Below are 25,761 nucleotides of genomic sequence, written 5' to 3' on the forward strand. Positions count from 1 at the left end.
AGCTTGCCTAAGTTCACAGCACTCTTTGATGATAGGATCCTACATTCATTTTGTTTTCCAGAATTCTCTGAGTTTTACCTCCTGTGTAGGTCATCAATGTCTAGAGTGACCATTATTTTCTACTCCCCAGGCCGTGGGTGCTGACAGCTGCTAGAACTGTGCTCAGGAAACCACCCAGCCCTGAAGCTCCTGCTGCTGGTGTGCTTCCAGCACCTGCACGTACAAGGGGACCAGGGATCTTGTACGCACTTCTCTCCCAGGTCCGCATTCTCTGACCTGACAACAACCTCCAAGGACAGAGAGCTTACACAACAAGGCTTAGTTCAAACAGCTCTCGTTTTTACTTGTAAACTTGAGTAAATACAACATAAATGCAGACTACCCTGAGTTATTCAATGAAGAAGAGAGGGCACTGGTACAGAAACAACTGTCACAGAGAAGCATCTACTTCCACAGTGTGGCTGCCGAGGCCCGTTTGGCCACGCGGGAAGCTGGTCTTTGATATTTGTCGCTAGAGAAGGAAATGGTGTGGAAAGAAAATGCCTGGGAGTAGCAAGTTCAGCACACACAAGGCCTGTGTCCCCTCAGGCTGCCCGCACAACCCACGTTGTGCCTGGGTAGCTGGCTTTGCTCATCCTTGGTGCTGGCTTGTTGGGGCTTGCAGGTGGGGCCCTTGAGGCGTGTTCTACGGTGTTCTGGGAGAGAATGGTCTCATCTGCTCCTAAGAATTCAGCATTGACACACTCAGTGCTACACGGATGCCCCAGATCAGTGCACGCAGCAAGAGGCCCCTTCGAAGTACTCTCCAGATCGATCATCTATCTATATACACACATGCATACACACATATACATACATATTTAATAATATGTAGTAAAGGGTAATATTATATATACTTATCTTCTAAAAATAAATTCACCCAACTTTTAATTTTAAAATATATTTTTGAAATATTTCAGAAAAGTAAATTTTGAAAAATTTTAAAAATGGAAAGGAAAATCAACTATGCTCTTTTTCAAATTATTTATTTTTAAATGTTTTATTGGACAATAGTTGATTTATAATGCTGTGTTTGTTTTGGGTGTGTAGCAGGGTGATTCAGTTTTATATATATATATATATACACATGTATATGTGTATATATATATATATATATATATTCTTTTTCAGATTCTTTTCCATTATTACAAGATATTGACTATAGCTCCCTGTGCGATACAATTAATCCTTGTTGCTCATCTATTTTATCTATAGTGATGTGTATCTGCTAATCCCATACTCCTAATTTACCCTTCCCCCCCTTCCCCTCTGGGAAACCATAAGTTTGTTTTCTATGTGTGCGAATCTGTTTCTGTTTTGTGTATACTCTTTACCTAGATTTGAAAATCATTCACGTTTTGCTACATCTGCTTTCTCTCTTTCTCTCTCTCTCTTTCTCTCGCTCTCTCTCTCCTTCTCTGAAATAACAGAAATGTAGACATCACACCCCCCACCGCAATATTTTGGCATGCTTCTTCTAGGAATAAGGGCGTGCATAAATAATAAATAGATAAATTTATTAATATAAATAATATATCCTCCTATAAATAATAAATACATACATTTCATAGTAAATAAATAATTATACTATTAAAACCCCATAGAAAATTAACAATAGTTCCATAATACAATCTAATAAATAGTATATATTTATTCAAATAGCTTCAATATTCTCCCAGACTCTTTCATTGCTGTTTTTTCTTTCCTTTCCAGGATCCAAAGTTCATACATTGCTTGTTTTTTGTTTTTTTGTTGTTGCTGTTGTTTGTTTGTTTGTTTGTTTGTTTGTTTTTGGTCTCTCCAATCTCATTTCATACAAAACAGTCCATCCCAGCCTTTATTGTTTTTTAATGACACTGACTTGTGAAGAATCCAGAGCAGTATTTATGGAGTGTTTCCATCCTGAATCTGTCTGATTGTTTTCTTGTGGTGGTGTTTAACTTCCCCTCTGTCGCTTGTAATTCCTGTAAACCAGAGGTTAGGTGTAAACTCTTGATTAGATACAGGATATGTCTTTTTGGCCAGAATACTTTATTGGTGATGCTGTGAGTGTCCAGCGCACATGGTCGGGGCTCTTCCATTTTATCTCATGACATCACCTCTCCTACTGTGTGTGGACTTCTGGACACAAATGCTGCAGGCATCTGGGTGTCCCTCAGGCAGCTCTCGAAGGGTGAGCTGAGTGATTCCTATCCCAGAATACGAGGCACTTGAGTTCCCAGATTGTAAATAATTTTGGGCATCACTGTGACCCCAACCGTCCATCCATCCCTTTGCTCGCTCACCCACCTGTGCTACACGTTCATATCTACTGACAGTACCATCTCCCTTGCTGCTGCCTCCAGCAGGACATGTCTGCGCCAGCATCTGAATTCCCAGTATGGATTCCCTTTCACTTTTCTCCTCAATTTAGGGTGCACCATTTCCCAAAAATATTTATACCACAGGTCTGCACAGGCTAAGCTCTGGGGATGATGCAGTAAATAGAGAAGCCCTGGTGGTCCCTGACGTTACAGAGCTTGGAGTTTAGTTTCCTCTACTGGATTGAATTACTTGAGAGGGAGGGTTCATCTTCTCAACCATGGTGTCCCCAGCACCCAGCAAAGAACTAGTGGGCGAGTCACCTTGGGCACCAGCTAGACCAGCCTGAGAAGTTCCCACCTGTCCCCTTCCCTTCACCCAGGATTGGTCAAAGTCATGGACTGGACCATGCATTCCAGAATGGGGCCTGGGAGGAGAGGTATTGATCAGTGTGCTCTGGGAAATGGCCTCTTGTGCCCCCTTCTGCTTTGCCCTCCTGTGTACAGCCTGTCCTTGAAATGGGATGGAAGCTCCAGACTGGGTTCAGCTGTGGAGCAGAGGTGGGGAAAGGTGGCCCTCAGATCAGCTTTGGTTCAAGGCTGTTCACGTTGATCTGGTTCAAGAAACAACTTTCCACATGGGGGACCAGCTGACTTCACTCGTGATGAGAATAGAAGCACCCCTGGTAACAAAGGCTGTGTCTCTGGGAAAAGTTCCTGATCTAAGGCAGGGTTTGTAGACCTCTGTGTCCCTGCAAAATACTATCTTAATATGACTTACTTCATGTCACCCTCAGCAGCTGGTGTCCACAGGTTGAATGAAAGGATGAAAACCCATGATCTCACCTCGTGATTTCTCCTGGAATCTATCTCATTGGCGAGCAGCCCCCTTCTTTTCTAGCAGGTTCTCAGTGACATGGTTCACACGGAGGTTGTCCCAGCACCCCTACACTCCGGCCAAGTGTGTGGTTTCTTCATGGTTTTGGTCCTCCCAGTTCCTATTCCCCGTGATCTTCCTGCTCACATTCTGCCTAAAACAAGAAGGTCAGACCTGGGTTTAGACCCAGTTAATGCATAAGAGACAGGGCCTGAGCTTCCCACAGTAACTCCACACCCTGGCCTTCCAGAGGGATCTCTTGTTCTCCCTCCTTCCCTCCTTCCCTCCTCCCCTCCCTTTCTCCCACCCTTCCTCTAAGTAAATGGAGTCTTGAGTAGCTATAGGAGAGTGTCTGCCACCACCTGGGACAAATAAAATCCTTTTGGTGGCATCTCACAGACCTTCCCTTTGATGGGGAATGTGTAGCCAGAGAAAGCTCTTTCTAAACTTTCTAAATTGGTGGCCTTATTGTGTGATTCTCTTCTTCAGTACCCTCTAGATGAATCCCTTTATCATCTTCCCATAATCCATTTTTCTAGCATCTTCTTTCACCATATTTACCAAGTCCTCCACCCTACACCTACGTGATTCCCTCTAAACTTTTCTTATTCCTTCATATACATCATGTTCTCTCTCACCTCTGGGCTCTTCCCTCTGTCTGAAATACTCTTCTGTTTCCTGTGCTTCTGGCTAAATATTTCTGCAGATATTGCATTATATCTCACTTCTCCAGGAAGCTTTCAGGAAAACCCCTGGACTAGGTCAGATGCCACAACTATGCAATCCCATTACCCCCTGTACTTCCCCCGCCAAAGACCTTATCATACTGTAATATAGTTAATTATCATAGTTATTTATGTCTTATGCTGGCTCTGTCTTCCTATACACTATAAACACTGCAAGGCAGGAACTATGTCCATTTCCTCCCAGACGTATGAACACCCATCTCTAGCATGGTTCCTCGTGAATATCAGGCACATATTGGTTGGTTGAATAAATCTTCACTTGGATTATTTCTGGAAGTGAGTGGGGCAAATCGATAATATTTCCTGCCCAACTGCACACTGGATATCTCCCTGGAGGTCGGGTAGACATTTCAAACACATCAGGTCCAAACCTGTACTTCTGACCGCCGCTCCCCATCCCAGCCAAATCTATGCTACTCACAGCTTTCCCCGTCTCAGTTCACGAAAGATCCACGTTTCCAGTTGCCTAAGCCAAAAGCCATTTGTTCCTACTGATTCTCACTGTGCTCTCACACCTTCCATCTAATTCATTAGGAAACCCTGTGTCCACTACCTTGAAAATACAAACCCGTAGCCTGACCATTGCTTGTCCCCTTTCCTGTTCCTCCCTGGTTCAGGCTACTGTCCTCTCTCTCCTGGATAATAGCCGAAGCCTCCTGCTTCTCCTCTTGCTCGACGATGTTCTTGTTGACATTGAGTGGAATGCAAGTTAGACAATGCCAATCATTTAGCTCAATGACCTTCAATAGCTCCCCACTTATTTCAGAATAAAAACCAACATCATCACATCACAGTGGTCCCCAAGGTCTTCCATGGTCAGAGCCCTCTCTCTGACAGTACCTGCTGCTGCTCTGCTCCTCACTCACTCCTCTGTAGTCACCAGCTCTCTGGGGTCTCCTCTGCTCGGAAACCTCCTCACTCCCCACCTCCTGCAGTCTTTTCTCAGTGACATAGACCTTGACCATCCTATTTGAAACTGCGCCCCCTTCTGCCAGCACTTCCCATCTCCCTTACCCTGTTCCACCTTTCTTTTTTTTCCACAGTATTTATCATTTTTTAGTTTACTTAATTAAACCATTTACATTTTTTTGTCTGTCTCTTTCTACTAGAAAAGAAGTTTCAAGTGGGAAAGATCTGTGACTGTTTTGTCCATTGATAGATCTCAAGTGCTTACAACAATGTCTGGGAGTTAATAAGTATTTGCTAAGTGAATGTGTGCATGTGTGAACGAATGAAAAATTGAATAGATGAGTGCAGGGTGTGGCAAAGTGGACAGAGCAGCGTGCTCAAAGCCACATACCTGTGGAGCTTCAGGTTCAGCATTTAAAAAATGGAGCAAATAAAAATCTCAACACATAGAGTGGCCTTGAGGATTAAACTTGGGCATTTGAAAGGTGCTTTGCAAACTGGAAGGCGCTGTATAAATGTTAGCTTAAAAAGGGGGAGGGAGGAAGAATTAAAAAATGGAAAGAAACCATGGTGTAAGAGTGTCCAGCAGGGGATTATATGGGCAAACTCCCACAGTCCCAGTGCAAGTACTGGACGGGATGAGACACTGGTAAATATGAAGTGGAAGAAACTCAGGCTAAAAATGCCGCCTGCCCCTGAGGAAGGGGAGGGTGCGTCATTCCACAAGCATCGACAAGGAATCTAGAAAATGGCAAGTCACTGCACTCAGACAGAGGGGGACTGGTATTGATAATCACATGGTGTTTGATGGGGACAGACCCCAAATGTAAAAGAATTGTAATCCATGGTCGTGAGAGGTTTAGGTACCTGCATCGGGCATGCAGGGGAGGGAAGGACAATGATTAGAAGGTAACACTCACCATTTATGAGCCCTCTATATGGCCAGCCCTTTACATCCATTATCTCCAATAGGAAACTTGGGGAAGAAGGGCCCTTATCATCCCTATTGTGCAGGAAACAAGCCCAGAGAATTTACATGATGGTTACAAAGCCACTCAGCCGATTAGGAGCAGAAGTGGAACTTGAACCCCGTTGTGACTTGATTTCCAGGCCTGTCCTCTTTCTGCTACATGTTATTGTCTCTCACATTTTGCTTTGAGTTGGAGGTGTTAGGGAAATTTCCATAAGTGGAGTGGGATTTTATTTTGATCTTGATGGATGGCATTTGGACAGGTGAGTTCTTTGGGTTTGACAAATATTTATTGAACACCTAATAAGTGCTGGTCAGGGTTAATAGTCTCATGCAATGAACCATCCAATGAATAAGACAATGTCCTTGTCCTCCTGGAGTTTATGTTGTAGTGGGAAAGGGGGCTGAGGCCTTGGAAAATATATAGAGGAAGATAATAAAGTGTAAACAAATGGGTAAAATAATTGCAGATAGTGACACGGTTGTCCTAAATAAATGAAAATCAGGTAATGGGATGGGGGCTAGTTTGGGTTTGGTGGTCAGAGATTGCCTCTCTGAGCTGGTGGCTAGGGCAGCACTGTGCAGAGCTGAGGGGAGTGCGCCCCCTGCAGGCTACAAAGGCACTGCGGGCTAAAGCATCCAAGGCCCGTCTGAGGACAGAAACAGGCCACAGAGGTTAGTGGTGTAATTAATGGGAGATGAGTGGTAGCAGATGAAGTTGGAGAGGTAAGCAGAGGCCAGTTATATGAGCTACAGTAGAAAGATTCAGTTTTATTTAATTAAATCACTGTGTTTACTCAACTTCTCTCCCATTGACCTTGTTCCCTTGGATCACCTTCTCAGTGCCTTTGCTGACTCTTTTCTTTCCAGTCCCTAGATATCGGAGCACTCAGGGTCTCAGTCCTTGGGCCTCTTTTCCTATGTCCATGTTTTGATGATCTCATTTGTTTTTATCTGTTCTTGCGGCTTTATAGAATCTATCCAGACAATTCACATTTATATTCCCTGCCTAGACCTCTCCCTGAACTCAGACTCATATACCCAACCATTTAATAGCCTTTTTAAAATGTGTCCCATCAAAGTCAGAATTCTTGATTTCTCTTTTCAAATATGCTCCTCTACCAGTGTTTCCTTTTTCATCTAATGACATCACTATCAACCCAGTTATTTCTACTCCAAACCCAAGCATCCATGGTTCTTCTCTTCTCTTCACACCCCTATATCCAGGCCACTGTCAACTTCCATCCGGACCACCTCAGTGGCCACCTGGTGGCATCCCTGCTTCCAATGATGTCATTTTCCACCTTCAGCTCTTCTCCACAAGGCAGCCAGAGTGATCTTTCTGAAACTTAACTCAAATCTTGTCACCCTTCTCAGACTCATCCGGTGGCTTTTCATTACACCTAATGGAAAATCCAAAGTCTTTGTCATGGTCCATTAGGACCTACTCTATGCGAGCCCTGCCACCTCACCCTCCCTCTCCAAACTGGCCTTATTGTCATTTTTCAGAGGCTGTAAGTTCACTCTCAGCAGTGGACATTTTGCAGTTGGTTTCCCCTTTGCCCAAAACAAATCTAATTCTCCTTTACCTCATTTAGGTCTCAGGTTCTATTTCTCTTCATTAGGAGTTTCTGGTGCCCCCATATAAGAGTGAGCCCCCTTTACCCATGTCACCTTCTGTCCTCTTACCTGGTTTCATTTTTGCATGAAACTTACCATGGTCTGGCATGTCATTGCATATGAATTGCTTTGCTTATTTATTGTCTCTCCTGCTAGAATGTGAGCTGAACAGTCTGCCTGTTCTTTTCACTGCTGTATTTCCTGCATTTAGAAGACTACCATGGACATAGTAGGTGCTAGAAAAATATTGGTTGAGTGAATAGATGGGAATTCGTGGAGTCACCTCAATTATTTCAGAATAAGCCATATGCCAAGTCTTAAGATAAGTGCTAAGGATACTCTGCACAAGTTAGCTTTTTCCCACTCTCAGGCAGAATGCATCATGGAGCAGGGACAGAAAGCAGTAAACAGGCGATCATAGTACAGGGTAATACATACTTTGACTGAGAAGTGCGAAGTGCTCTCTGTTGGTGAGTAAGAAGGAACCAGGCAAAGTAGGGGAAGCATTTTTCCAGCAGAAAATAGTACATGAAGGTAGAAAACCCTGGACCTAAGAGTGGGTTTGTACACTTGATGGAGCTTAATAAAAAAATAAAGCTGTGTACCGGCCAGGGCCAGGGGGAGGTTAGGGCTCAAGAAGAAGCTGGTGAATTAAGTAAGCGTGAAAGGTGTTCCGCTCAGAATTAAGAGGTCTGGGCTATGTTTTAGGTGGTGGCTAGTCTCCATGATGTTCATGAAAATGTAAGGGGGGGGAGTGGAGATAAATTAGGAATGCGGGATTAACAGATGCATGCTACCATATATAAAATAGACAAACAACAAGGATCTGCTGTATAGCACAGAGAACTTCACTCAATATGTTTTAATAACATATAATGGAAAAGAATCTGAAAAAGAGTGTATATATCTGTGTATGTGTATATATATGTGTGTGTGTGTGTATATATATGTATAACTGAATCACTTTGCTGTGCACCTAAATCATTGTAAATTAACTATACTTCAATAAAAATGTTTAAAAATTTTAAAGAAAAATGTGAGGAAATGATATGAGTTATGCATGGGTCCACGGGGCAGTTCCATTTGCCTGGAGTAAAGATAGGGTAATAGAGGAAGGAGCTGGGAGTTTCAGGTGTAACTCTGGCCATGGGGAATCTGGAATAGGAATCCAGAGAGTTTCCTATGTATCTTGTAGACGGTGAGGGTTCATTGAAGGCTTCCCAGCAAGGCGGAGGTGGCGGCGTGAGGCAGCCCACACTCTGAGAAGATAATTCGGGCTGTGACATTGAGCAGGCATAGTGTTGTCAAGGTGGAAGCAGGGGAGTCAGGTGGGTGGTGTCTGCACCTCCGTGTGTCTTGGCTAAGAACCTCATTTTATTTAATCCCATAAGAGTCCTTTCCTGCAGATCTCCGGACTTATTAGATGTGCTACTGATTGGAAAAGGGAAAAATGAAAGCACTAAGGTGTTGAGGATTAATTCCAAAATTCCTCACTTCTGAGGTTTAAATTGCCACCTCTGCCTACGCGTGGAACAGGGTGCGGTAATAAATAGAAACAGGAAGTCACAGAAGACTTGGGCAATTTGGAAACAGAGTCCTAAGGTAACTTGCCAGACTCCAGGGGCTAAGTATTGGCAGTGAAACAATCTGATTGCAGAGGGTGCCCAAAAGCACGAATTTCTTAATGCTGGAAAGGAGAGAAAATATATTCATAAACTTGTACTGCCTTGATTTATTTAAGAATTATTTATTGGGCACTCGATAAGTTCCAGGATTGTAATAAAGCAGAATGAGTACAGTCCCTGCCCTGTATAGGTTACTGTCTAGTGCAGGAGATGACAATAAATCGTCACACACGTCCACAATTGCCACTTGTGTTCTGTGGTCCGGGGGACCAGAGCAGGCTGGGGAGATGGGGGAAGTTTCCTGCAGAAGTGACCTTCAGCTGAGACCTGGTAGGTAGGGAAAGAGTTTACCAAGAGGGGGGGAAGATTGTCCAAAGAAGAGGAACCATCAGAGGCCCTTCAGTCCTGAGGTTCTCAAATTTACTCTATAGAGGGGTCCCCTGGGAGCTTGTTAGACAGGCAGAGCTGAGACCCCTTGCTAAGTTTGAATGAGCTCTTGTTTCTGTATTTTAACATGGATTCCCACCAAATTCTGGTGCAGGTGGCTTATGGACTCCATTCCGCAAAGCACGGATAGCATCTGAGTCTGATTGTTTTCAAATTGGGCTCCTTAGCCTGAAGGGGAGGGTGGTGAAGTGAGAGGCAGGGTTCTGCAACCATCCCCTTTCCCAGAGAAGCTCTAATTAGATCACACTTACCTATTCTGCAAAATACTTATTGGAAAATTGTCATTTGTGTTTCTCCCAGAAAAAAAAAGTTCTTTGTCTGCATTGTTCACTTCTGGAGCCCTAGCACCTAACATAGAGACAGAATCTGGTAAATGCTCTAAAACGAACAAACAAAAGTGTATTTGAAAGAATGAATTAATGAGTCAAATGTTTCATGTCTAAACAAAAGACTGAAGGCCGCTCATCCAACCCAAGTGTCCATTAAGATGGGGAAAGTGAAATCCAAAGAGGAATCGTGGCTTGTCTAAGGTAGCCCAGATTATTATGGCAGAGTAGATGGTAGATTTATTATGTCTCTGCTCAAAAGCCAGGGTTCATTCTTCTAGACCTAATGTTAGCCTTTAAGGAGACCAAAATGTTGGCAGTCCCTTGCTGAAAATGGAAGAGCTAAATAAGAAATACAAGCTAGTTTAAGACTAGTTCATATAAAGTCATGGACTTGAGGTTCGTAATAGGCAGTTAGCTTACTAGACAGAACTGGGGTTGCAAGTAATCGTAAGTCACATCTGGCGTGCACATAGTGTGAAAGAGTTAAACCTGGGTGGGTTTTTGAATCTGAGTTTCCTCATCTGTAAAATGAGGATGATTACAACCACCTTGCAGGGTGCTCGTGCTTTAATGCCAAGCACCTGGCCCATATTCAGTGCCCAATATGTATTCATGCCTAGGTATGTGGATTTGCTATGGATAAAATCAAGCATGTCCAATGTTGGAAAAGAGATATTATTTGTGGCCGAGGCTATTGATTTAGTGGGTAAGCATTTGTGTAGGAGAGAGAAGGAGCTAGGCTCTTCTGGAAAGGAAAGTGAACATGCAGGAGAATGGTTGATTGGCAGTGATTTTCGTAGGCTGTGGCCATTAGAATACCTTTATGCTCAAGAAAAGGAACACTCGCTAGTCCGTTTATGGGGACACCAAAAAAGAGGAACTGAAGGAGCATGTGATGGAGAGGAACCATATTTAGGTGCTTTAGAAGAAAAAAATAAAATTCAAATTCAGGGTCAGGGGGTAGGCATGGGATAGAGCAGGGGGCTGACATGTCTCAGTGTGCTTTGAAGTATTATCCAACTAACTCAGAGCTAAACATATTAAATAGGTAATCTGTTCCATGACTATCATTCATCCTGGTGACTGTGTGAGACCAGCATACCTGTCCGTGTTTGCAAGGAAACATTTTCAGTTCACCTGGGAACTCTGAAGACAGCTCCTCATGTTATTTTCTGAAATGCATAGGGTCTCCAAGTTGGTAAAGACAGCAACAGCAACACTTTCCAATGACCGTGTGGATTCTGAATCCCTTCTATAAGCATCTCTGTCAATCATGTACTGAAACTCTGCTTCAATATCTTTAGACAAGGGCTCCCTTCTTCCCAGAGCAGCCTGTTCTATCCTGATTCATTCTGACAGTCAGAAAAAGCTTGCTTTATTGAGTGGGACTTTACCTTGCTGTCAGTTCTTCCTGGTCATTGCAGTTCTAGCCATTGAAGCCAGGTTTTCATGGCTTTATAACTCATCACATTACACCAACTAGGAAAATTAGCAGTATCTTCCTTCTTCGTTTGGTCCTTGGGCACTCAAATACCTCTGAGAATGCCTTAGACACCCCCGGATGGAATTTTTTCATCATTGAGTATATTAAGTCAATTACCTTGTTTTATCATCAAATCATAAATTCCACTTAAAGTGTGTTTATTTTCTTAACTCAGATGTGATCCAGGCATTTTTTAAAAAAATCAGTTCCTTCTAACTTGTATTTAAATAATGACTTTGTTATTTAGGCATAAAGAAGCTTCAAGCAGGCTATGTGGGAAACATCCTCATTTTCTAATTTTCTTTGGCCCAGTGTTTTCAAAATATTTTTAGGGCAAAGGAAGCTTTAAAAAATACATGCAGAATTTAATGATCTATCTCTTTGAGTAACTCAACCTATAAATCTTTGATCTGGAGTTTTTCTTTGTTTCCTTAAAATACATTATCTGACTGGCCAGCTCAATGGGTTAAACCAAGATCAGACAACTTTTTCTGTATAGGGCCTGATAGTACATATTTTGTACTTCATGGACCTTATGGTCTCTGTTGCAACTATTAAACTCTGAGATTATAGTGCAAAAGCAGCCACAGAGAATACATAAACAAGTAAGTGAGACTGTGTTCCAATAAAAATTTATTCCCAAAACAGTCAGGGGGACAAATTCGTCTGTGGGTCATAGTTTGTTAACCCCGAGTTAAATCATTCTTAAGAACTTTGATTTAAGTTAAGTGAAGGATGGCTTTAGATCCCCAATTCCTGGTATAAGACCAGAAATTCAGTGAATGTGTGTTGATGGGATTGAAGGTATTTCTTAATGAATTTAAAGCAGGGACAGGAAAGCTTTCTATATAGGGAAACAAAAGAAGGACCTAGCTGGGAATGCAGATTTTGGGGAGACTCTCAGATGGCAACATGCTTGCTAATCCTAAAATATTTCAACAAGAAAAAAATTGGCAATTAAATGCAAAACTACTTGCTGGGGAAGAAGTTTGCTTATTTTTCTCCTAGAAAGATGTGCTGTGGCAGAGGGAAATGAGCAGAGGTCTGGGTGTGCAAAACTTGGATTTTGAAACCAGCTACTGACAGCTGTGTGTCTCTGGGAAAATGATCTCCCCTCTCAGAGTTTCCGTGTTTCCATCTAAGATCGAAGGCAATACCAAGACATTCTCTGTGGTCCCTTGGAGCTCTCAAATTTTGTGATGTGAAAAAGAAAATTCATCTAATTGCAAGGTTTAATGGGATTTATGATAATTGGAAAATAATTACTGCTCCAAACTTTTATTAATCTATATTTAGTTGTGAGTCATGCTTTCACAATAGATGCTTTGGAAATAAGCAGAGAGACAAATTGAGTAAACAGAATTTTAAATATTTTATTTATGTGCAGTTTGTGTAATCCCTGGAGCCCATGGGCTTATTAAGATCATTTAAAATATCCATTAAAAGTTATGTGTTATGCGACAAACTCCCCTTTTAGAATGCCTTGCCAAAGGATGAATAGCTCACATTTATTGAGCAGCTACTACTGCCAGATTAATTGCATTCATTATGCTTAATCCTTCCAGCAACCCTGCAAGGTAAGTAGTAGGATTCCCATTGCACTGATACAGAAGCTCAGAGAGGCTGAGCAATCTGCAGAGAATCACTCAGCTGATGAGTGGCTTTGTGCTGGGATTCCAAGCCAGGTCTTTCTGGCTGTAAACTCTGAGCTCCCCCCACATTGCCACAGTGTCAGGAAAGGACCCGTTTTGTGCCCTTTTTTCAGGTGCTCAAGGGATGATCGTTGGCTTTTTTTTTTTTTTTTGATATCCCATACTTCATTTTTATTCAGAGCATCTCAGGTCCTCCTGACAAGGCAGTCTGGGACAGTTAATGCCTAGCCTGGTGACAGAAGAGTGGGCAGAGGAGGAGGGGGCAGGAAGAAACAGGGAAGAGCCCAGGCAGAGAATCTGGAATCTGAGTTTCTGTCCCAGCTCTGACATGGATTTGCCATGTGGTCTTCACTACCGTGGACCTCAGTTTCCCCCACTTGTGATGGGGATGGAAATGCCACCCCCTTCTAGGTTATCGGGAGGATAACATATAGATGACAGAGCTTGGTAAAGGACCAAGTGCACTACAGACCCCACAATGTTGAGATAATGGGATGGGATGGTGGATCAGAATAGAGGACATTGAACCTGAGCTCAGGAACCCAGATTTTAGTCCCTCCTGCCATCAAAGATGCTGAGGCCTTAGACAAGTCCATTTGTCTCTCTGAGTCTCAGTTTCCTCATTGGTGACATGACAGCAGTGTCCTTGGATGGTCGTTCCCAAACCCTTTCATCCTCATTCTGATGTTCTGGATTCTGAATGGCAGTGAGGTAGCTCAGGTAACTAAGGGCATTGCAGGAAACTCTGTCTACTCTGAGTAAAGTAAAGCAAGAACATGCTAAGCTGCTTTCCCTATGATGAATTCCCATAACCCCCATGGTGGTCCCTGTCCTCGGTAACAGTGCTCCATGAAAAATCCCACTTGCTTTTCTAGAGATTGTCAATTTCTATGAAAGCTGGGCCATTCCAAGTATTGTGTTTCTATTTTTCGCTTTCAAGTTTCTACTCAATGAGAAGCATGTAGCACAATTCCAGGATGCTTACCATGGATTATTTGCCCCCATTTCTCTGAACTTTATGCCCATAACAGCCTTCAGGACTGCTACTAGGGTTGATAGAAGAAGAAAAATGCCATTACTTAAGTGAGCACACTTTGGACAACAGAAAGACTTACATGCAAATTGTAAGCAAAGATTATTTTCTCTACAAAGTCAATGTCTTTACTTGTAATTAAAATAACACTATTCATAATCATGTTTTCAGAGACAGCTCTTTTTGTTTGTTTGTTTGTTTGTTTTCTGCTTTTTCTCTCCTCACCATTCTAGAGCTAAATTATCCTGAAGATCCACTTGGATGCTGGGATTCCTCAGCTGCCTTCTCACTTATGTTCTGGGGCATGGAGGCAGGCAGGGGATTTGTCAAGGCATCGTACTTGTTAAGATGCATCATTTCCACTTCACATGTGCCCTTGGTTTCACCTTTCCCTGAGCTGACTGGGGAGCATGTGGGAAGAGGCTAGGAACTGCAGGCAAGAGAAATGCTCCCTCTCTCTCTCTCTCTCTGTCTCTCTCTCTCTCTCAGCTCAGTGACTTTACCTCCTCACTCCCCTCCTCTAGGATTTCCCTTATTCATCGCTGGGGATAATTTTATGCTAACAGTAATGGAAGTGGTCCCAGATCCCCACCCCTAGCCCCAGACACTAAGAGGCTTATTTTTATTTCACTTCCAAACAAATGTAACCAATGGAATAAGCCACCCAGGAATAAACAAATGCAAACATCTTGTAACCTTAATCAGTTATGCTTTTGGCAAACATTTATTAGGGATACAATGTCTATAAAACATTCTAAAATGTATCCTTAGATTGTCAGGTCACCAGAGAACTTCTTGTTTAGACAGTAATGAAGTAACTTTTAGAGATCCTTTTGGAGTAACTCATGGAGTTGCTTTACTAAGTGGTGTTTCGTCAAATGTATTAGGCTACATTGAGCCAATCAAATATTGGTGTATCGGTGAGGACATTCCCCACCAGAATCAACTACATCCATCTCTTTGTGAGAAAACATGGGAGATGTTTATATTTTATTGTAGCATCCAAGAACTCTGTGTATCTCCAACAACTTTGAACAACAACTACTCTGTTTTCTTCTTGACTGTGTGGCTCTTTGGTCCATGATTACCTTTTTCCTTTGGCTGCGAGGAAGCTCAGAGACATCTGTTGTCAAGTGTTCGGGACTTTATAGGGTTAATTTTGCATGCTAATTTTAACTTGAAATTCATTTTCTTTTCCTCCCGTTATTTTTCCATTGTTCTACATTTTGAGCTCTATACAGTAGTTATGTTTTTGAAAACCACCTCCAATAGGTTCTGTATGAGATCAGATTCAATTAAAATAAAAAAGCTGTAAAACATGCTTCACATAGAAGCGTAAAGCAACCCTTCACTTCCTTAGAGGTCATTAGTAACTTTGAATATCTAGAAAACAATGGAGGAAAATCACATTTATCCAGCACTTACTAAGGACCCAGCACTGCTGGAGGTGTTCTCCTCACAACCCTGAGAAGTAGAAATTGTCATCCTCCATTTTACACAAAAGGAACATTTTAAGGAGTAGTAATAGCATCATAACTGTACCCTATGGAAATAATAATAATAATAATAATAATAATAATAAATAAATATCAACAGCAGCTTGCAATTGTCCATACCCTGTTGCAGATTACAAAGAGGTTTTCTAACCATGATTTCATTTAACTCTCAGAATAATCTGGGGAGATGCATGTTTTTAGTCTTCATTGCATACATGAGGAGACAGAGTGGGAGGGATTTTATAAACTGTCGGTCCATTTAGTAAATGCATACTCACTACTTTTAACATACTTCACAGGAATCAAATCCCACCACACAAGTTCTGCCTACTGATAGCTTTGAAAAGAGCAGCATTGTTTCCTCTTGTCTTCCACCCACCGTCCATCATCCACTACTCCCCATCTTCCCATTGGAGCCCTTCCTTATGACCATGACAGAAATGATAATATTGTTAATAACTTTAACACTACCACTTTACCGAGGGTTATTATGTTCTAGATACTGTGCTCCATGATTTAATATAATCCTAAAGCCATCCCTCTAAGGTGATATGCTTGCCCTAGATCACATCTACATTTTTTTTGGAGTATAAGCAAACTCGTCATGATTTCACAGCTAATTGATGGCAGAGTCAGGTTTTAATCCAAGATTTCTATCTCCGGGGCCCTGGCTGAGAGATACAGAGCTGAAGATCATCTAATACAATCAGCTTATTTCCCAGGAGAGTAAACATACACCTTCCCAAGGGCATAGAGCGAGTTCTCCTGCCTGTCTCACAGTCTTTTCTCCTTCAGTGCAATCTCATTCTCAGTGTGTCATTGTGTGTGTGTGTGTGTGTGCACGTGTGTGTGTGTGTGTGTGTGTGTGTGTGTGTGTGTGTGTGTGTGTGTGTCTAGAAAAGCAGAGGGCTAGCAAAGAGGACAAGGGAGGATTACTAGAAAGGCAATGCTCTGAAATGAGAGCCTTGGGCTTACAGTTTTGTCTCTACCCTCATCCTAAATCTTGCTACCCTGGATCCAGTCTCTATCCATCCATCCTCTGACTCTGAATTCACCCACCCTCCCACCTTCCACTCTTCTAGTGGGATGGGACTTGCTGCAGCCACCCCATGCCTGCCATCCGGGATCCTTTTTAAATCTCGGTCTAATTGGTTCACCGGTCCTGCTGGAATGCTTAATTTGGCATAAGCATATCCTATGCCATTGTGAGTTCTGCCTTCTCCTCTAAGGGGAATTTGCTTTACTCTGTGGGCTCAGAAGGAAAGATATATTTTATGTTGTGCTCAATTCACTGAAAACTTACATGAAATTGTTCCTGGGCCAACAGAGCAGTTAGACAACATGACAAGCAAGGCTTTTTCTCTCTTTTATTTTCTTTTACTTTTCTTTTTAAGGTGGCATGCTGCATTGGAAAGGCCAGTGCACTTGGAGTCATGAGCCCTAGGCTCTGATTTCAGCCTTGCTAATCATTTGCTGTGTAATCTTGGGCAAATAAGTTAATGTCTTTGAAATTCAGTTTTGCCATCCATGAACTGAGTGAATTGGATTTGATGACATCTATGAAAGGAGTCATAGTGATGCTTTTAGAACAGGGGTCAGGGACATCCTAGATGGTGCAGTGGTTAAGAATCTGCCTGCCAATGCAGGGGACATGGGTTCGATCCCTGCCCCAGGAAGCTACCACATGCCGCGGAGCAACAAAGCCCATGTGCCACAACTGTTGAGCCTGTGCACTAGAGCCCGTGAGCTACAACTGTTGAGCCTGTGTGCTGCAACTACTGAAGCCCACATGCCTAGAGCCCATGTTCTGCAACAAAAGAAGCCACAGCAATGAGGAGCCTGCGCACCACAGCAAAGAGTAGCCCCCACTCGCTGCAACTAGAGAAAGCCTGTGTGCAGCAACAAAGACCCAAAACAGCCAATAAATAAATAAATTAATTAATTAATTAAAAAAAATAACAGGGGTCATACTCATTGTGGGCCATATCAGACCTGAAACCTGCTTTTGTAAATAAAGTTTTATTGGAACACAGCCATGCTCATTCATTTACTGTCTGTGGCTGCTCACACTACAAGGACAGAGCTGAGTAGCTGCAACAGGTACTTTATAGCTGCAAAGCCTAAAATATTATCCGGCCCTTTACAGGAAAAAGATTGCCTACTCCTCTTTTAGAACATAAGTCAGATGGTGTCATTACTCAAAACCTTCTTTTGACTTTCTGTATTACTTAGAATTTAAAAATAAAAAGTCTTTACCAAATCTAGAATGGTCTTTTGAGATCGGTGCCAACCCCATCCCATGTTTTGATATTATCTTTTCTCCTATTACCCTTCCTTTCATATCATGTCTTCTACTCATCTATTCATCTGGGCCTGGCTCCTTGATCTTCCCCAAACCAGGCAAACATATTTCTACCTCAGGACCTTTGTACCTGTTCTTCCTTCTTCCTAGATTACTCTTCCACCAGGTGATCACATGGTTTCTTCCTTATTTCCTTCAGGTCTCCTTAAATGTGATCAAATCAGGAAGGTCTTTTATGACCACCTATGTAGAACCACACCCTCCCCCCTCCCCTGCCCTGGGCATCCCTACCTCCTTCCTCTGCTTTATTTGTCTTCATATAACTTCTCTCCTTCTGACATGTTACACATTTGTCTCTTTATTATCTGTCCACTCTCACCAGAACGTAAGCTCTTTGATAGCCAGACTTTATCTAATTTGTTTACTGCTGTATACTCAGATCAGGAAAAATAGTAAGTGCTCCAATTTTGAAAGCATAAATCAACTGTTTGCAGTTCTAATGTTGTTTAAATCTACTTCTGAATAGATCTATACTTTACTTAAGCGTATTTTGGTAAAGAGAATAAAATTGTAGAATCTCATGAGTATTACAGTCTTAGCTCCAACATTCCCATGATTGTCACGGAGTCACACAGACTCATTTTTAGAACATTTTTAGTCTGGGTTGTTGGCCATTAAGAACAGAATTTACAGATAGACATCTAATCATACAGTTCGACATATAAGACCCTTCATCATGTGGTTCCTGACAACTTCTCAGTCTTTATTACCTCTTATCATTTGTATATCACATGTACATATACACATGAATGCTGCACGCATATATCCCTCTCTCTCCAACTGTCTTATTCTCTCTTATTTTTCTCCCTGTTTGCACGTGGAGGTCATTCTTCCTGAAATATCCTTCTCCTATTTTGTCTGGTGAAATGCTGTGCTCTCTTCAAGATTCAGCTTGTACGTGGGAATTTGTTGACCTCCCCACTCCCACCCCAGTCCCTCCTCCAGACTGGGTAAGGGAGCCTCGTGCCTGATTCCTCAATGACTAAGATGACTGCTGCAAATAGCACATCATAGTTTCTAGCTTTCCTAACATCCACTCTTTTTCAGTAAGATGGAACCGTTCCTTAGGATCGGGAGCTGTCTGTGGTGCTGAACAGACAGTGCCTGACAGAGTCAGTACTTCATTATAACATCCCCCAATTGTTGAGCTTTTCCCAAGTGTCCAGCACTGTGTTCAGTGGGTCACATGCATACCCCCTTACTTAGACCTTACATCCACCCCATGAGGGAGGAGCTGGGAACCCAGCATTGGCTTCCTCCTTAGTTTTTTCAAGGAAGAAACACAGATGGCAGGCCCTGGGTGTATAGTTAGTGAACGTCAGAAAGAATATGAAAGGTGTTTAAAAGAAGGAAGGAAGGAGGGAGGGAGGGAGGAAGGAATGAAGTCACGGGCTTATAATTTGATGGTGAGGGTGGCATTATTCATATCAGTACTGGTTTTACTACAGTTTTTATATTCTACTTCTTGATATCTACATTAAAAGAGTGATTTAAGAATCAGGATATAAGTTTTCTACTCCCAGCTCTACCATTAATGAGCTGTGTGATTTTGACATGTTACTTAACCTCTCTGAGTGTAAATGCATGTCAGTTTTGAGGAGTGTAGACATATTCACATGAAAATAGTAACCCAAGGTTGTAAGCTATAAATAAATGTTATATATCTATATCTGTCTATCCATCTATCTATATATATATATCCCTGTATATAACATAATTATAATTTATAACATAATAACATAGAACTATATATTTGTCTATTATACTGAAATATGTGTGTTTCTATACATATATATGTATATACATTTATAATTTCATAATTACATGTATATAGGTTTATAAATTTCAGGGATAAGCTGATGAGGAAACACTCTTTCCTCAAAACTATCTGATGATTTCCTTTTATTGGTCATCTAATGCTGAGTAACAAATTACCCCACAAGTTAGTGGCTTAGTGCAACACTATGTATTATCTCAAAGTTTCTGTGGGTAGGGAATCTGGCTGTTGCTCAGCTGGGTGCCTTTGCTCTTGTCATGCTATTGTCCTTTAAAGGTTCCACTAGGAAGGGTCTGCTTCCCAGCTCATGCACGTGGTTACTATTAGAACTCAGTCCCTCTTAGGGTCTCAGTTCCTCAGAAGCTATTGGCCAGAGGCTTCCCTCAGCTCCTCCCTGTATAGATCTCTCAACAGAGCATCTCACAACATGGCAGCAAGAGAGAGAAAGACAAAGAGAGACAGAGAGAGAGAGGACAGGGGCAAAACGGAAGTTGCATTTTTTGGGGGTTTGGGTTTTTTAAAAATAATTTTATTGATATATAGTTGATTTACAATGTTGTGCTAAATTCTGCTGTGCAGTAAAATGACTCAGTTTCACATATATATATATATTCTTTTCATATTCTTTTTTCATTATGGTTTATCACAGGCTATTGAATATATCAATAGTTCCCTGTACTATCCAGTAGGACCTTGTTGTTTATCCATCCTATGCATGCTAGTTTGCGTCCGCTAATCCCAAACTCCCAGTCCTTCCCTCCCCGCACCTCCCCTTCCCCTTGGCAGTTACAAGTCTGTTCTCTATATCTTTGAGTCTGTTTCTGTTTCATAGATATTTTCTTTTGCATTGTATTTTAGATTCCACACTTAATTGATATCATATGGTATTTGTCTTTCTCTTTCTGACTTACTTCGCTTAATGTGAGAATCTCTAGGTCCATCCATGTTGCTGCAAATGGCATTATTTCATTGTTTTTCATGGCTGAGTAAGAAGTTGCCGTATTTTGTAACCTAATCACAAAACTAACAATGTTGTCACCTCCGAATTCTGTTCATTAGAAGCAAATCACTGGGTCCTGTCCAGCCCACAGTCAAGGGGAGATTATACAGGGCATGAACCTCAGGGAGCAGTAATCTTGGGGAGTCGTGTCGCCAGCTACCTCACCTATAAGATTCCGCTCAGCTGGCTCTCACATCTCCTGCTCTCTCCTCATGTCTGGTCACCCCACTTGCTGCATTTTGTCCCCTTTCACATCCTCATCTTCATACACTTCCCCTCCTGTTCAGCTCTTCCCATAATGTGTTACATATCCCCCCTCACTCACTCTGCTCCAGCCCTTTCATCCATGTGGGTAGTTGGGGGTTTTTTAAACAAGATTTCTGTTTATTTAAATCACATGTGAACATCAAAACTGTAGTTAAGATATGGCCTCACTGAAGCTTCCCCTAGAGACCTCAGAAGTCTGTGTTCCTTCTTATGCATCCTGTAATCCTTGGTTTACAATAAGCTGGACATGCCTGGCCTTCCCTGCTGGACCATGAGCTTCTGAGACTGGGATGTGTCCACTCTCCTCCTGTACACATGATATTTTGCATTTAGTAGGTGCCCTGCAGGGTTCGTTGAGTGCAGTTGATTGACTTAATATGTACCTGAGATGTGCAGAGTACTGAGCATTTATTTAAAATTCAAAGTATGTTATGAATTATGGACAGAGATTTCTTAAGCAGACACAGACCATAAGCTCTGAGGCTTGGAAGTGCATTCCAATTTGAACGATTTTTCTTCAGACACAGTTTTCTCTGCATCAGGGGTCAGACTCCACCACTGAATTACCAAGACGTATTCCAGCCCGATTCCCACCCTGTTCTGCTTCTTCTTGCTCTGTGCCCCTTCCTTCATTCATCTCTCCCATTGTGTGGCAGGAGAGAGAGACCTTCTCATTAAACTCTCATTCCCATCATTTATCTGGGCTGACCTCTCAGTCCTTTTGGCTAGTCTGTTTTTCTCAAGGGACCTGGAGCTTGTAACTCAGATGGGTCAGAGAGCTGGTTGTTTCAGGGGGAGCTCCATCTTTGGTAGGAACAGGAATCATTATTAAAGCAAAAACAGCCTGAACCAAGGCCCTTTAAATGTCTACTTGTATTTGGTTTGCATGCTCCTCATTCATCATCCATGAACCTTTAATATTCTATACATATCTGTGAATGTGTGAGAAAATAAAAGTTATAAAGCTCTTACATTGAATTAGTGCCTGGCATTTTCCAGTGGTATTTTCACACCCAAGTTTCCTGTAATCTGGGCACCAGCAATAGGAAATAGATAATATTAATTGGATTTTATAAATAAGGTAATATAGATCCAGAGAAGTGACATCCTCTGCCCAAGATCACACCACATAGTTTACAAGAGGTAAAGTGAGACCCTGAGTTTAGACTCCCAAGTTCAATGTCCTTCCATCCTGATTTTCTCCATCATTGGTGAAGGGAAGAGTGGTAATTCCCTCACATGGTCTTCAGAACAAAGCCTAATTTCTTCCAAATAGTATTCGGTCAATGAATGCATGTGAAAATTTTGAATGAAACTGAGCTCTGGGCTAATTATTGGATTGTGGAGTTGTCTTAGAACAGGTTTCAAGTTGCCTTGTGCCTTACGTCTTGTCCATTGGTACACAACCTTCCTTCCTTTTATTCTTTTGCTTGTTTATTCATCTGGCTAGCACACTTACAATTCCCACCATGTACCATGTACCATGTACCATGTACCATTTTCCTAAGAAGATCCCATCTCCATGGTTTCACTCATAATCTAGTGAGGGGGATGAATAAGCAGCTAGATGACAGTGATTTTTGTATCTCTGATGCTCTGTGAGCATCATAAGAACATGACTGCATCTGTCTGGTTCACTGCACTATTCCAGTGATAAGAACAATACCCAGTAAGTATTTGTTGGGCTGAAGAAGACTGAGGGCTCCAGATCTAAGTATCAGTTAACAAATATTAAAAAAAAATAGTTGTGGGCATTCTCTCACCTAAAGATAGATGCCTGGATGGGATGGTTGGGTGGACTTTGACTTGGGGGTAGAGGTGGTACGCTGAGAGTCTCACTCATCTCTCCTACCCAGGGAGTTTGCCCGTTGGAAGGTGAGGAACACAGCCATCGAGAGGAGAGACCTGGTCCGCCATCCAGTGCCCCTCATGCCGGAGTTTCAAAGGAGCATCCGCCTGCTTGGCAGGAGACCCACCACTCAGCAGTTCATCGATACCATCATCAAAAAGTACGGCACCCACCTCCTCATCTCCGCTACCTTGGGAGGTAGGTCAACAGCCACTGGGCCGTAGCCTTGTCATGACTTTGAGCCTGGGTTAGAGAGAGGGCAGTGGCCTGGCCCAGCATCACAACCATCTTAACATCTCTGCCATCGTACATCACTCAAAAGCGTATGTTGCCCCAATAAGCCAGATTGTCTTGGTTGATTCCATTCTCTGGGACAGTCTGACTTGAGAGTATACTAACTTTTGTGGAAATAGGACTTCACCTTGGAATTAGCTCAATTCTTTGGAAATGTTTCATCTTATTCTTGTATTAGTTCCTTTGGAATGCAGTCTAATCTGGGGAAAAAATTAAACTCCATGGTTGTTTAGAGACGTCCCTTTGTTATTGAAGTCTTCTTTAGGGATTGATAACTTGAGGTTATCATTTTACAAATGGGATATCATCTTATATGGGTTTGAAGTAGATTAATATGAAAGCAGACTAATTGCTCCACCCTGCTCAGCTTTACCCATCCCTCCCTATCATGTCCAGTACATCTTTAAGGAAGTGAGGACAAGAGGGGAGGATAAAAGGAAGAAAAGAAATGCAAAGTAAATGGGAAATGGTAGAGACTAGTGCATTTAGATGCTTATAGGTCTTGCCCGCATGCGTCATTTATATGATGAGCTACAATCCTTTGGACATGAGTTTTCTGCCACAATGACTGGGCCCACTGAATTTTGAGAAAGCCCCTTTGGTGGTGGAGCACCACGCCACCTGCTCAGAGAGCTGCGAAGTTGCGTTTAGATATGGCCCGCGTCAGCGGAACAAGATTGGTGTATTGACAAAAGCAGATGGGTAGACTGAGGCATGATTATAACAGTTGGTCTTCTTTTTCAGAGAAGGGGTAAGTGCTACAAGCCGGAGAAGTTAGTACAAACTTCCTGGAGGAAGTGGCCGTTTAGCTCAGTAGGAGTTGGCTGGGTAGAAAGGGGATGGTCAGGCTTTCTAGGCAGAGCACACAGTATGTATTTCAAGGAAGACTAGATTAGAAATGTGGTGATGTGGAGAATGTTGGTGGAGAGCTCCGTAGGGCAAATTCGTTCATTCACATCCACTACTTAGTTACTCATATCAGCCACACCTTCTTGAGTATTTGCCCATAGCAGGCATTGTACATTGTCGTTAATCCTCAAAAATGGCAAGTTAAGTTACATTATCTCCATTTTATAGATAAAGAAGCTGAGACCTACACGAGTTATACCTAGAAAGTGACAAAACTAAATATTTAACTTAGAGTGTTCTGTCCACAAAGCCTGCATTATTTTTTGACCCAACATCTCTCCAACCCACCCAATCCAACAACCAACCACCAGTATGTCTTCATCAGCATTTGAATATTAAATCATGCCCTATAACGTCTACTCTACTGTAAAGTGAAAATGAAATTGTTTCTACACTGAGTGTGGCATTAACCTGTACCCTTTTCTTTAAATTTCCCCCACCTCCCACTTCACTTCAAAAACAAACAAAACAATTATTGGGATCCATGCAGTTCTTCCATTAGGAACTGTGTTCTGTCCAAGCCCCCAGAAGTCCCAAATAACAAAGAATTTTCCTTCGCAGTGACACATATTTTTAATTTCTCCAAGGCCAGGTGGTGAATTATTCGCAGAGCCTTGGTCCTCCTCTGTTTTTACAGCACGATATTTTAAACTATGCAGAGCTTTGGATTGAATTCTGGTATTGGACAGCAAGCCCTAAATGTTCCCTCAATCCTCAGCATGGACTGGAGGGCGAGGGGAAGGGGGAAGACTTACTGCAGATGGACACAGTGCCAGCAACCATGTGAGAGCCTTCTTACATCATCGCTTCATTCATGGAAAAGTATTTCTTAAGAGCCTCCTCACGCAGTGGGAGAGAATGGAGGTGGTAAGTTGTAGGGCATGAAAGGGAAGGCTGTGGAGTTTGATGGCCTGTTTCTTACCACTTTTGTGCCACCTTGGCAGTATACTCAATACTCTCAGCCTTGGTTTCCCTCTTTTATAAATAGAAATGATACTAGCACTTCATGCATATTGTGAAGATTAAATAAAATGATGCATTGAAAGTGCTTAGTGCCGTGTTTGGCACCTAACAAGCCATTGCTATTGTTGTTATTGCTATTATTATTATTATAACTATTAGCATTATTATCATTTAGTGAGGCCAAAAAATTGGGGGACTCGGAATTAAAGCTCATTCCTACCACTCACTAGATGAATGGAAGACATTGAGAAATTCACTTTCCTGTCTGGCTATCAACTTTTCCATCTACATATAAGGAGGTGCAGAGAATTGTATTCACTGTAATTTTTCCTAAGGAGAACACTGCATTCATTTAGAAGAAATGCTTTGATAAGCTGTTTGAGGTGTCATGTGAGTTCCTGAGGGCATACTCAAACAACAGAAGATCCTTAAACTGTCACATGTAGGACAAGTAAATGCATTTAGGGAAGAGGAAGGAAAGGGAGTGAGAAGGAGGAGGTGGAGCTGGCAGGAGGGCTGACATCTAATACATTTCCATGGGATCCTCACTTTTGGGGTAAATTCTATTAAACTCATAAAACACTTGTATGAGTGATTTTTTTTATGGATGGTGGTGAAGGGAAAAAATTAGGGTCTGGAATGGCACACATAAATACAGGACAGGTGACTTCCCTTAGTCCCTCTGAAGACCATATTTTGGACCAAAGGAAAGATCTTGGAGCCTGGGTGCCATGATATATACAGCTAAGCTTGTACACATGTGTGGGAGTGCATACCTACCTGCACATAGATGTGCACAGATGCCTGCCTACGC

The 25,761-nt window shown here is 42.2% G+C and overlaps 1 protein-coding gene across 1 annotated transcript in view; it reads left to right on the forward strand.

Moving 5' to 3' along the window:
• The window catches only part of BRINP1 (BMP/retinoic acid inducible neural specific 1), a 176,461-nt gene that overhangs the window by 87,332 nt on the left and 63,368 nt on the right, over positions 1–25,761 (forward strand). Inside the window, exon 3 of the mRNA XM_057722973.1 lies at positions 22,789–22,979. Within this exon, the coding sequence (XP_057578956.1) occupies positions 22,789–22,979 (191 nt within the window). The remainder of the gene's footprint in view (positions 1–22,788; positions 22,980–25,761) is intronic.

Source organism: Hippopotamus amphibius, chromosome 2 (genome assembly GCF_030028045.1).
Source record: "Hippopotamus amphibius kiboko isolate mHipAmp2 chromosome 2, mHipAmp2.hap2, whole genome shotgun sequence".
Taxonomy (NCBI): domain Eukaryota; kingdom Metazoa; phylum Chordata; class Mammalia; order Artiodactyla; family Hippopotamidae; genus Hippopotamus; species Hippopotamus amphibius.